This window comes from Cyprinodon tularosa, unplaced genomic scaffold, assembly GCF_016077235.1.
Source record: "Cyprinodon tularosa strain WSP-4 unplaced genomic scaffold, ASM1607723v1 ctg934, whole genome shotgun sequence".
NCBI lineage: Eukaryota > Metazoa > Chordata > Actinopteri > Cyprinodontiformes > Cyprinodontidae > Cyprinodon > Cyprinodon tularosa.
The window spans coordinates 37,108-51,562 of NW_024039712.1; the positions used below are offsets into that span (position 1 = coordinate 37,108).

At 40.3% G+C, this 14,455-nt stretch overlaps 1 protein-coding gene across 1 annotated transcript in view; it reads right to left on the minus strand.

The window, feature by feature from the left end:
- Positions 1-14,455, minus strand: part of arhgef39 (Rho guanine nucleotide exchange factor (GEF) 39) — a 52,232-nt gene that overhangs the window by 8,911 nt on the left and 28,866 nt on the right. Inside the window, exon 8 of the mRNA XM_038274851.1 lies at positions 7,691-7,920. Within this exon, the coding sequence (XP_038130779.1) occupies positions 7,691-7,920 (230 nt within the window). The remainder of the gene's footprint in view (positions 1-7,690; positions 7,921-14,455) is intronic.

Sequence of the window (14,455 nt, forward strand, 5' to 3'; positions counted from 1 at the left end):
AAACAATCTAGAAATAAGTCAATATTGAATTTAAATAAGTGTATTTATGAATGAGTAATTTTACCTTTAAAATTAGATAATCAGATAATATGCACTAGAAATAAGACAATGCAATTGATTTTTTTATTCATTTTAAATGTAAATTGTCTTGTTCCATTTGCAAAATGTCTCACTTTCCTCCGTAATTCAAGAAAAAATGCACTTATTTTAAGAAAAAAATTTATATTTAAATTATAATATTTTTCAGTGTAACATAAGATATCTTCAGAGTCTGACTGATGGACTAATCATACTAACAATATAAGATCACAAAACTATATTGTTTCTAAAAGTGGCTTCATTCAGGGTTACACCTGCAGGGATTAGAGCAAAAAAAAAAAAAAAAAAATCCTGAGCCTGAACGTTTTCAACATGTATATGTGTATTTTCAAACCATGCCAGGGGGTGTGGGGTCATGGGATCAGAGGTTGCATGAATGATTGAAGACAAAATTTGACTTTTGACAATGCAATACCAAAACTGGCCAAAAGATGGCAGTAGTGCATCTATCTACCACTTGCATGAACCACATTTCTTTTGATATCCATTTTTAATGCTAAGCGTTGTGTTCGTCGAGGACTCACGCTTTTTTTTAAACTGGCGTACACGGTCAGTTATTGACGCCGGTACATCAGCTGTTGCCGTAGCTCCCGGCAAACGTGTAGCATGCGCGGCTGCATGAACAGCAGCTTGATAACCAGCGTCTAACTCATGTCTTCGTAGCACCTTTTTGCCGCTGGTTGTGTGTATAAGCTTCCTGGAGCACAGCGTGCAGAAGCAAGCCTTTGGTTGATCTAACTTCCTGCACCAGCTGCTAAATGGCTCGCCATCTGGCCCAGTCTCCTCCAGCCATGCCCAGCACCAGTTATTCTAGACCTGTATCTCTGGTCATGACATCTTCCTGGAGTTCATGAACTGCATTGTGTCCGCTCCGAGCCATTCTCTCTCCAAACACAAAGCTTCATTTCTTTATTTTTTTACTTTAAACACGTCTCTCCATTGAATAGAGCCGTAAACTACGCAAGGCGATTTTCCCGTGTAGAACTTCAGCACTGCAACACAATCTGGCGACTTGAGCAACAAACAAGAGGAGGTAAACGCTTTGCTAAGAACCGCCCCCTTCTTCTGATTGGTTAATACTGTTTTTTTTTTACTTATTTTTTATTTATTTGTTTTCGAGTAATATTTTTAATTTTTTTTTCTACCCAGGGTTACTCTCTATGAGCCTGGGACCAGAATAATTTAATCCCTGCACCTGTGTGGGATTCATGCTGGTGAGAGCTGAAAGGAAACAGACAGCTGTAGTAAAACCCCAAACATGATGCTCATCAGCACATCCACAGGCAGACTGGAGGATCTGGTTGAATCCTCTCTGTAAAGCGTCTTGAGATGACTTGATGTTTATTGGCGCTATTGAAATAAAGTGAATAGAACTGGTTGATTGATTCTTCTGTTATTTATGGGTTTTGTGTTTGACTATATGAATTATAATGTTTCTGTAACCAAACTATAGAAGCTTGGAAGCTGTTTTAGCAGCCAGTTTGCAGAGTGCAGCAACCCCTCCTGTTTTAGCTAATGTTAGCTAATGGTTAGTTAATATTTAGTTAACTCTCAGGGCATCAGCACACCAATGAAGACGGAGCCAACCTTTGAACGACTCTCCTTCCCTGAGACTGTGGCTAAAGATGCTCCTGTCCTTCCATCGACATGATGAATAGAGTTTTCTGCGCTCCATTGATCAGGGCTTCTAATCTGCCAGTGCTCATAATAAACTCAGAGTTGATTAGATGCAGAGTTTAATTATAAAAGGAACGACGGGTCAGAACTACTTAGAGTTCTAACCCATCTGCTTACCTCTCTGGGAAGGACCGCCCTTCATCCAGGACTTGACTATTTGTATCAAGGTCACTTTAAGACCTTTTAATTGTGTATACAAAAAAATGAATAGAGAATAGGGCAGGGTAAAAAATAGATTTCATTGATTTTGGATCATTTTTGCAAAATTGATGTTTTATAGTGACATGTGTGACATTCACGTTCAAATGAGCAAGTGGGTGCAAATGTCGACTCAAGTAACACGCCGCTCAGCGAGCAATCCCAACTGGAGTCTGATGTTAGGAGCCATTTTGGATTTAAAACAACTGAAGATAATGTGCTGGATAAAACAAAAAGTGGTTGCAAGATCTGTCAAGCGGAGGTCAGTTATTGTAGAAACACTTTAGTGTGCAAAGATTTACACCCGTACTGTAGTGGAAAATAAAGGCTTCAAGAAAATGAAAATGCATTTAGCAGAGAAAGTGGGCACAATTTGTGACAGATGGACGTCGCTGTCAAAGCAATCCTACATGACGATGACTCCCCAATGCATTGATAATGATTGGCGCCTCGTGTCTCATGTGCTACAGACCACAGAGATTACTTTGAGCCACAGAGCTGCAGTATAGCAATAGGTTGATGGAAGGCATAAACAAATGGGGGCTGACCAGCAAACACCCTGTAGTTGTTACAGTTAACACTGTAAATATGGTTTGTGCTCATGAATGCCTGCTACTTCGCCCACACACTGAACTTAACCTCACAAACAGGTTTAAAGATCCACGCCGTTTAACACCTGCTTGCTGGATATCCTCCCTGCAGCAGTGTGTCGCAGTGACCGTGATGCAGACATTTTTGATTTATGCTCAAGAGAATCAGGAACTAGCTGTGGGTCTAGATACGGCCGAGGCAGTGAGGAAGTAGGGGGGCGAGTTTGTCCGACAATATGTACTGTAAAGTTGTGAATTAGGGCTGGGCGATAATTCAATAACGATATATATCGATCGATAGACGTGTGGCGCAATAGAAAAAAAAAAAGAGTCGATAAAAGTTCGATAAAAAACGCAGTTTTTCTTTCTTCTCATTGTAGCCTATCATGTAGGTTTATGCTAGTCACTGCTTTTTCCCAACCAATCACAATCGCGGACCCAGGCACGCCGTCACCAAGCGCCGCCCTCTCAAACCACAACACAGAGCACATGAAGACGTCGCAGCAAGGAGAGGCGGAGGAAATTGTTCCAAAGAAGGGTTTTTGTAGTTCAGCAGTCTGGCAGTATTTCGGTCATGGCAAGTCGGACCAAAAACAAACCACAGTCATCTGGAAAATGTGTAGGGAACCAGTGAAAACCAAGTCTGATAACTCAACCAACTTTTTTTTAATCATCTCGGCCGCTCACACCCGCAGGAGTACGAGCTGTTTAGGCCCCACGCGGCTCTCCTTCGAGGAATCTTCGGGAAAATATTTATATATTTATATTCAGTATTCTGGGCAGTTTCCCACGTAGTTCTAACAATTGAGAGAAAAATGCTGAGGGGCCAGAAACTTCAAAGTAATAACTCAGGTTAAAGCAGGAAACTAAGCTGAACCATAACGAGGTGCCAGCAGCTCCTCTAGAAGAATAGGGGGGAGAAAAAATAGCCCATAGAAATGCTATGCTAAAGGGTGAGTTGATTTTTGTTTGGGTTTTTGTTCTTGTTGAGTGGAGTTTACATGGTAGCCTAGTCCTACAATCTTTTAATTACCACAAGCTGGTGGTTTACTATTCCCACCCAAATAGGGTATTCTATTTATTTATTTGTTATATTTATTTTGGTCACTTTTCTGGTCACTTTAGTTTATTCTTTGTCAGTATTTAATAACTCAGGTCTCTTAAGTTATTTTTCTTTAAAACAGTTCTGTTATGGTTAAAAAAGTTGGTTAAATAAAGATTTAATTGGAAGTCTGTGTTTGTGTTCTTTATTAAAATTAAATCATTTAGCAATATTATAAAAAGTCCAGGCAGAGCTGCACATAAAATATGGTTTCAAATCTTTTCAATAATTATTGATATCGATCAAGATGCATTTTTTTTTTTTAATCGACAAGCTTTTTCTATATCGTCCAGCCCTATTGTGAATTGGCGCTGTAGAAATAAACTGCAACAGCCTTTATAGCTATGAAACATTAAATTAGCTTCATAATAAAAACATTCCTGGGCGAAAAAAAAGGGCTAACTAACTGAGAAGGACCAAAGGTTGGTAGATATGTCACCATTTCTCATTGTAAAGGCTTCAGTCACTGAAATATCTACTGTAGTGATGTGAAACAGACAGCAGGGGGCAGTAGAGATCAGGCAAAAACTCCAGATAAAGGCCACTTTTGTTTCCCCAAGAAAGGAGCACAGTGAAAGGGAAGAAGGAGGAGAGGAGAACCGTTTCCAGCAGCTTTCAGCTCACGGTCAGCGGGAAGGAAAAGCATCTTAGTTCTACCGTCTCTACATGTTGACATTTCGTCATCACATGACCAATCTGTCATTTGGACGGAGCAGGATGATTTCCACAGAGAGGCTGTTTGAACAGGTTGGACCATCATCAAAACCATCATCATGATAAAGAGTTCAGTGAGTCAGGAGGAATAAACTGCTGTTTAATCTAAGCTAAATAAATCCACTGCTGAACAATAATAACGGAGCCGACAGGAAATCTGAGCCTTCTAAGTAGAAACAATTTTGTAGAATAAGAAAAGCAAAGCAGAAATCCTGAAGGTAGCACATCATTTAGCCTAATTATTTATACATCAAATAGAATCCGTAAGGATGTGAGGAAACGCTTCATTAGGGAGGGAATATTAACATGAGGAGGAGGAGGGAGCGCTGGGAAAACAGGGAAGGTCAGGAGAGGGAAAACAGGGAGGGGTGGGGCAGGAATAACCGCCGTACCCAAACATCTGACAAAAAGGAAGGAGAAAAAAATGGAATTTTTAATAAAAGTCTTTTTTTTTACTTTGCATATAGATTGCTATGACATTTAACGCTGTCAAATTTAATTTGGCTTTAATTCCTTATGGTCCTGCATGATCAGGACCCGGAGCGCCGAGAGCCCTTTTCCTTGAGCTAAGGTAAGGGCCCGGGATCAATAATGTGTCGTTATGAGAAATGATGTGCAGAGCTATTGCGTATGCATGCGGAGCTCTGCGGGACGAGAGGCTAATGAAATGCCATTTCTACCATTAGATAAGCTGCAGGGAGATCGCTCAGTGAGTCTGAAGAAGATGCATTAACTGGAGGAGCAGCAGAGACGGATCTGCAGCCTAATCTGATCCAACCACTGCCTCACTCACACCGACACAATTTCATTCAATTCCCCCTTTGGAATCCTTACTTTGTTTACCCCTAATCCCAATTATAATATAGACATAAAAATCTAATCTCTCAGTCCTCAATCCAATGAGAGGAAACCAGACACCCTTAAAGGAAAAGTCGCTCATATTCAGAATTCAAACTTCTGAAATTCCTTTAAATGTGAAATGATTCCATCCTGTTCAATAAATGATCAGTGTTTTTAATTCAGAGTAATTTTCATGTGAATGTGCTTTACTGGAGGCATCCATGTTTGTCAAAGAACACTACTGCCACCTACTGGTTAGTGACGTCACGGTGCGGTATCGGCTGTTGATCAAGTCCCAGTGCTGTATCTGGTGTTTGTCACAACGCGCTATTATCCAAGTAATCTTGAAAACATTCTTCTTCCAAATGTTGGCTACATATTAAGTGTAAGCTGATTACTGACTCCATTTCTGAGACTTTTGCAAAAAAACAAACACACAAAAAAGCAAAGCAGAAAGCAGTATTTTTTTTTAGAAGGATATTCAACCATTTAAAGCTTTTCAGGCAAACTATTTATTTTTTTATTTGTTTATTTTATTATTATTTTTAGAAACAATGCTTTGGAACTAGAACCTCTAACAGTCTTATGCTCCTGTCACATCTCAATGATTTATCCAGCTTCTGCCTGACGTCCCAGATTCTCCTAAATGCCATACGCTGAACTTTCTATGGATTGTTTCTATTCGGGGCGTATACATAGAGTAATCATAATGAGTCCAGAACTTCTGTCCAACAACAGCCTAACTTCTGCATAACGCACGGCAGCTTAATGCCCATGAAATGATGGACAGGCCAGTGACCTGAGGGGGGCAGCGATGCACCTGGAGGCGCACAGCCTGCAGAAAAAGATTTCGATTAACCTAGCTGATGTTTACCACCCACCAAAAAAAAAAGAATAAATAAAAATAAAAAATAAAGAAAGAAGGTTTTTGGTGTCAGCAGATTGAGCGTCATGTCTGCTAGGAAGTGTGTTGGTGGTGGGCGTGAACGCAGGGAGGATCCATCACCCTCACCTTCTGGCTCTCCCTATGATGGGGATGAAGTCTGGAGGAGAACTGACGGTTTCCTCCTGTGAACCCCCTTTATACCAAAACGCTGGCAATACGCCATTATACAGTAGCTGGAAGTTAGAAACACGTTCAGCGCTCGTCTGGAACACGTCAGATACCTTGATATGCTTGGAGAGAAGTTCTGGATAAGTTACACAGAGGTGTAGGAGAAGCTGGGCGCCACGACTGATGAGGAACTGACACTGAACGGATGACGACCATCAGATACCCGACCTGGAACTGATGGACCATGGATGAGCATACGCCGCCATATCACCATTTGTCAACGTGTTTCAGCGTGCTCATAACTCATCCTACATAATGCCAGCATTTACCAGATTTCCCTGTCGGTCAGGCAGACGCTGCTCTAAATGGTCCAGGTGTGACAGGAGCTTTATTCCCTGAAATCTAACGTCAGGTTCTAAAATCCTTTATCCTGATGGCGGCTCTGCTGCTCTCTCTGCACCTGTTTCCCTGCTCTCCCTCGTCTCCCTGTTCTCCTGCTGTAATGTAATAAAGACGTCTTGTTCAGGCAGAAGTCCACTGCTGTGTTCGGTGTATGGCTGCTTCAGGAGAGCATTAATATTCAGCGATCTCATAACTTCATGATGGACTGAACGGACGGATCAGTTTAATAACAGCTGCTGCTTGGTCTATTCACTTTATTTTCTTACCTGCTTTCCTTCCTCCTCGCCTTTTAACACGTCTTCCTGTTTGGAGCCGCAGTCATAACATGGATAATAGATGGATTTATAGACAGACCCGTTAAGGAAAAGTCTAAATTCACAACAGTCGATCAAATAACCAGAAAGTAGAAAAAAATGATGATTTAGTAGAATGAAATATTGATGTGGAGTTATGGTTTTAAAAACATCAGAGAACGGACAAGTCTGCTCTGATGCATTCTGGGTAAAGAGGGAGGGGCCAGAACAACATCCAGGGACTTTTTCCGTTCTCAGTCTGCTGCTGTTGTGAATAAGAAGAGCACCAGAGCTGACGAGGTTCAATGAGCACATGGGAACGTACAAGAACGCACGATGAGATACAAGGAGGCGGCTCAGACATAACAGAACCTTTCACTCACTTACAAAACACTTTCAGGAAAGTTCTATTAGAATATTAGAAAATACAGATATTCTCTTATCCCATTTTATCCTTTTCTGTATTGCCTGGTCAGCATCTGTATTCTGGAACTGTATTATGTACTATATTACACTCCCGCCAAAACTGTTGTACTTGATATGCAATATCAATATTCATATCTATATGAATTTTGTTCCCACTGAATGGGAAAATACAGGAACGGGAAATTATATTTTTAGTTTATCACGTAAGTTAAACATAAACCAAACTTTCCATGTTTAAAAAAATAAACAAAGTGGAAAAGAAAGAATGAGCTTTACTGAAGCTTTAGACACTCACACTGAGCAGGCCTCCGCTGCTCCTGGTGTGGCCAAACACCTTTTCTATGGCGGCGTCTCTCAGTGGATAGGCATGCTGGCCCACGTATTTTCTGCCGCTGGAGAAGGACAGCGGACTGCAGCACTTGGCCTCCAGCAGCAGGTCGGAAAACAGGAAGAACATCTTGGGCTTCGTCTCTGAACCCTTTGGAGGGACGATGTTCAGCCAGCCCTCCCGGATGAACCACCTCCCTGCGGACGGACAGTTTTGGAAGCAAATGTGTTCATTATTGGGGTTATTACAAAGTCCAAAGACTTCATTGAAGTTTAAAAAAAATATCCTATATTGGTTACAGGTAAGGTAGCAAAAACAGTAACAATGGAAAGTAACCATTTCGATTTCTAGAAAAAAATAAAAAGTTTCTAACCTGGTATAAATCTATAAATGAAGTCAAAAATGTTCAAATTTCTGAATAAATTTCAAATGAAACTCAGAGATCTTTGCAACACGACCAGCAGACGTGTGGAATGAAGGCTGCTGTTTGCATCAGCAGTAATAAAATGTTCTTCATTTAACGGTTTTTAGCAGTTTCTTTCTTATTTATGCGCCGCCTGTTTCAGGGGGGCTCCGCCAGAGCTACTATCCTGCAGCTTTTTGATGCCCCCCCCCCCTTTTTAACACCCCTGAATCAAACGAGTGGCTGGTTAGCATGCCTCTGCTGAGCTACATGAGGGGGTCGATTTACAGAATGGTAACTTTTAGATGGATGGGAGCAAATCTGAATTTACTGCTTTTATTACCATATTCAATGATGCTAATATGCACAGAATACGGCATAGACCAGTATTTTATGCAACTGCTATGGTTGGCTGTAGTGGCTGTTTATATCTATGGTCCCGAGCACCTGATTAATCCTTTGGTCATGGAAGGCGTGTCTGCTGGGTGGAGGACGTTCTCAGAGTGTTCTTCCAATGTCCTACAAAGGACAAGCTTGGGAATTTTTATTTTTCCATGGATTATTCCTTACCTGTCGTTAGTTGGAATAGAGATCTTCATTTCAAATATTACTTTTACAGTCTGAATCCATTCCTTATTACTCAACAGTTCAGACGTTAAACTAATAGCAAATCATTTGAGGTGCCGTTTCCCCATACAGCAGCAGCCATTCACGTTTCCACAGTTTCTTTGGCTGGTCGTCTACAATTCCTGTTTAAACATCAATATTTGTACTAAAATATTCTTTCTGTCTTGATTTGTGGACGTTAAGATCTAAAGAGAACCATCTAGTCGCTCCAGTGGCTGGAAGTTGGAGGGGATCTTGCTGGGAGTTGCAGGAAGGCGGCTGCCATTGGCTGGGGTTTAACTGGGAGCGGCCATTTTGAATTGCTGCTACTGTAAGTTCCAAATACAAAATAAACAGATTTGTACAATCTAATATTATAAAACCAATATTCTAATCATTTAGTGCAAATCTTACCTGGATTGCGTAATCTTAGGTTAGAGAAATTAAACATTGACTACGCCACCAAGCCTAAACTAATCTTTTTTTTTTATTTCAAATAAAATTTTGAGTTCTAAAAACACTAAACCAATCATCACTGGTAGGGCTGGGTAATTTCGCCAAAGTCCTGAATCGATGTGATTTTGATTCATAGGGTTCTAAATCAATTAGTTTCAATTCGATCTGTTTTTACAATAATGAAACTGGTTCAACTGGGTTTCAAAATACTCATATTTTATTTTTTCCTGTCATATTAAACACAAAGTGAAAACTTGTAATTCAGACAGTTTAAACTTGAGATGTGAACAAAACTGTCTAAAAAGTGCAAACTTGTTTGTGAAAAGTGAAAAAGTGAAGCGTCACTCGAGCGAGCAGACGTGACACAGCAGACATGCATGAGCTGCATTATCTTCACTGAATCAAACCATATTAGCAGCGCTGTCTGTAACTACAGGATGTTTTCTGATCAGCCCCCATGTGTTAATGTCTTCAGTTAATCTATTGGCCATATTTGCAGCTGTCTGGCTTGAAGTCATCTTGAGTTCATCTTTCCCTCTCATTTGAATGTAAACGTCACGAGCGTCACTATTAAACTAATCGATCTCATTCTCAAGGCATCGATTTTTTGACCCAGCCCTAATCATCACGTCTAATTTCCAATTCCTCTTCAGATATTTTTCTGCAACTTTTTAAAAATTATTTTGTTCAAATTTTTACCTTTTTTTCCCCCTGCATTTGTTTTAAAACCATGATAACATTTAACCCTCAGGTTAAAATTTAGATTAAACAAACAGCAGTTATTTAATATTTACTCAGTAGAAGCAGATTTCATTCTGACGTATTAAAGTTTGGAATATTCAAATTAACCTGTAATTTTTCCGTTACTCTGGTTAAATTTTGCAATAAAAAATGAAAGAAATGTGGACAGGTGCCTACAAACAAACAAAAAAACAAAACTTCAATAGAAAAAATAAGTGCATTTTCTACCATGGAGTAATAAATATTGGTCCCCACTGGCTGTGTGACGGAATGATCCAGGCTCTGAGTCTCTGCTGTCCTCCAGAGCTGCTCAATATGTCTGAGGGGCGTCCTGATGCGGCTGATCTGTGAGAGAAGCTGCTTTTCTCCTCTACTAATAGTGAGGATGTAGGCGAATGGGTCAGCATGCGGGTGTTTGGGCAAATATTTCTTACATTGTGGGGACCATTTCCATAAATCTTAGCACATGATGGGGCCCTCATACTCATGTGGGAACCAATGCCTGGTCCCCATGAGTACAGATGCTGTTTTAGGGTTTGGACTAAAGTGTGAACTAAGTTTAGATCGGGGTTAGGTATGAACCCATACCTTAGGCTGTAGAAACTGGTTAGAAATGAATCAAAGTCAATGAAAAGTCCCCACAAGGATGGAGAAATGTGTTCGTGTTTATTTTATGTGTGTGGATGTCTTTGGTATATTTACCAACCTTCTGAGGACTGAAGGTTTTTCCTGTGCTTAGAGATACAGTGTGAATAATTACCTTTAGATTATTCTGGCTGAGATAAAGCAAGAAAACATACTAACTAGGGACACATGTATTGTGGCGTTGTTTTTATCATCTGGTCAGGGACATGACCAGATGATAACTGTCCTCTAATTGGTCCTGGGGGAGATCAGCAGGGTGAGCAGCACTACAATGAGGCCAGTTTCTCTTCAGACAATCAAAAGGAGGAGGACTGGCGGGGAGAAAAGAGTCACCCTTCCACACAGCACTGGATGAACAACAACTTAAGAGAGGAAGTTAAATTAAACAGAAACCATTTTCCTGCTGAAAGTCATTCCAGTGATTAAAGCTTTACTGACGAGCCTTGTGGCAGAAGGCAGAGTGAGAAAAGCAACAGTTCATGGTTAGGCTGTGTTTCAAATGAACTGAACACATTGCAATCCTTTAATTATTACCATCTTCAGAGATGTAGCTGGAAATAGTGACTTGTTATTTTCTGTCCCTAAAAAAGAAGAAAACTACTGGAGAAGAATAAAAAGGTAGGTGATAAATAGCAAACAGAGTACTGATGTTATTTCTAGAAGATTTAATATTTCCATTGATGCTCAGTCAGTTTAAAGTCTCTGCATGATGTTAAGAACATTACTGACTAATAAGAGGAACGAAAGCTTGGAGGCCTGGCAAAGAGAATCTATGGAGGAATGCTCTGATCTTTATATTGGAGAAAGCAAACAACCACAGACGCATGGCCCAACACAGGAGAGCGCCCTCCTCTGGACAAGACTCTGTGGTACATCTACACCTCATGGACAAAGGACATTCTTTGGAGGACCAGAATGTTCACATTTTGGACAAAAGCAATGCAGCGATAGAGTTGATTCCTTCCAGCTATCATTGCAGCCCCAACTCCTTTATAGGAGAACAGAAGACCTCGCCTATTCAGCCAGGCCAACAATTCCCCCAACAACCCCCTGTCAGAGACATAGACAGGTATGGGGCATTGCAGGCTAACAAAGAACCCAAACGACCCCCATTCCAAAGAGATGGAACTGATTGAACATTGAAGGCGATAGCTTAAGAGCAGCCTTTAATGCTATCTTAGACACTATTGGCTTTGTTCAAAATGTGAATAGTCCCACGCATTCTCATCTTCATACTTTGGATCTTGTGCTGACATACGGCATAGAATGTGAAGAAATAACAGTATTTCCTCACAACCCTGTCCTCTATGACCACTTTCTAATAACCTTCAGGATTACTTTAACAGAGTTCTCCTCCCCCAAAAGAAGGTTCAATTTTAGTAGATCTTTATCAGATAGTGCAGTTATAAATTTTAAAGAATCAGCTTCACTTTCTCTCTCCTCTGTGTCACTGAGCAGTGCTGCAGAGTGCAAAAGCTTAGCTTATTCCCCTTCACAGGTTGATGATTTTGTTGATGGGGTTGCTAGTTCTCTGCGTATTGCCTTAGACAACGCAGCTCCTTTGAAAATGAAAACCGTTCAAAATAGAAAGCTTGCTCCTTGGTTTAATGCAGAGCTGCGTACTTTGAAGCAAAATGCTAGGAAACTGGAGAGAAAATATCGCTCCACAGGCCTGCGAGAGTCCTTCCTAGTCTGGAAAAATGGTTTACTGCTGTATAAGAGGACCCTTTGTAAAGCAAGAGCAGCATACTTCTCCTCATTAATAGAGGAGAATAAGAATAATCCTAGATTTCTTTTTAATACAGTTGCCAAACTCACCCAGAGCCATAGCTCTGTTGAACCGTCCATTCCACCTGCTCTTAGCAGCAATGATTTTATGGGATTCTTTATAAATAAGATTGATCTTATTAAAAATAAGATCATAAGCACTCCTCTATCCGCGATTGTACCTGAGGTAGTCATGGAATCTGAACCGGGTTTAGACTGCTTTGATCCAGTTGAACTCTCTGAATTAGCAAAATTATTGTCTTCATCTAAGCCTTCAACTTGTATGTTAGATCCAGTTCCAACCAGGTTATTTAAGGAGGTATTCCCTTTGATCTCCTCCTCCATTTTAGATGTGATTAATCTATCTCTGTTACAGGGATATGTACCTAAAGCTTTTAAGGTTGCTGTAATTAAACCTCTGCTTAAGAAACCGTCTCTTGACCCAGATGACTTGGTCAATTATAGACCTATATCCAATCTTCCTTTCTTATCCAAAATTCTTGAGAAAGTAGTTGCCAAACAAGTTTGCGATCACTTCCACCATAATGAACTTTTTGAAGAGTTTCAGTCTGGCTTTAGAGCTCATCATTGCAATGAAACAGCTCTGGTTAAGACACTAGTGATATTCGCATGGCCTCAGATAATGGACAATGGACTTATCTATGCTTGTCCTGTTAGATCTCAGTGATACAGTTGATCATATTATTCTTTAAGAAAGACTTAAATATTTTGTAGGAATTAAAGGAACAGCACTAGACTGGTTTAGATCTTATTCATCCAACCGATTTAAGTTTTACACATTAATGATAAATCTTCATGCTCCAGGGTTACCTGTGGAGTGCCACAGGGATCAGTGCTAGGACCAATTCTCTTTATTTTATATATGCTCCCAATTGGTATTATTAATAGACAGCATGGGATTAATCTCCACTGTTATGCTGTTGATACTCAGCTATACATCCAGAATAAACCAACCCAACACATAGACTACAGGCACGTATTTAAGGTATAAAAACCTGGATGACTCTTAACTTTCTGCTTCTGAATGCAGACAAAACAGAAGTTATAGTCTTTGGACCAGAGTCTCTGAAAAAGAAACTGATTAGCCAGTCACTTCATTTGGATGGGATTAAACTGATTTCAGATAATAAAGTAAAAAATCTTGGTGTTATTTTTGATCAGGACAGGTCATTTAAATCCCATATCAAAGAGGTTTCTAGAATTTCCTTCTTTCATCTGAGGAACATTGCAAAAATTAGAAATATCCTGTCCAGGGGTGATGCTGAGAAACTAGTCCATGCATTTGTTACTTCAAGGCTGGACTATTGTAATTCTTTACTATCAGGAAGTCCACAAACTGTAGTTAAAAGCCTTCAGCTGATCCAAAATGCTGCAGCCAGAGTTCTAATGAAAATTAAAAAGAGAGATCATATCTCGCCTATCCTGGCTTCTCTTCATTGGCTTCCTGTTAAATCAAGAATAGAATTTAAAATCCTCCTTCTCACATATAAAGCCTTAAATGGCCAAGCTCCATCTGATATCAGAGATCTGATTGTTCCTTATGTTCCTAACAGAGCACTTCGCTCTCAATCTGCAGGTTTACTAGTGGCTCCTAGAATTTCTAAAAGTAGAATGGGAGGCAGATCTTTTAGTCATCAGGCTCCTCTCCTGTGGAACCAACTACCAGTTTTAGTCCGTGAGGCAGACACCCTGTCTACTTTTAAGGCTAGGCTTAAAACTTTCCTTTTTGATAAAGCTTATAGTTAGAGTGGCTCAGGTTATCCTGAGCTATCTCTATAGTTATGCTGCTATAGGCTTAGACTTTTGGAGGACATAGGGACCCCCATTTCATCATTCTGCTTCATTCTCTCTCTGTTCTCCTATTCTGCAGAATCTGTTAGTTCAATCTCTAACCTTCTGCTCTCTCTGCTTTTCCTCAGAGTAGCTTTGCCTCGTCTGTTCCTGTTTGGCTGTGACGTCATCCTGGAAAGAAACATCAGCTGTGCTGCTTCTATCAACACCCTTGTTTATAGATGTTGGAGATCGGCCTGTTTTCCAGTGTGGTCCTGTTTCTCTGACCGTGACTGAGTGGATGTGCTCTCTTCGTCCTCTGG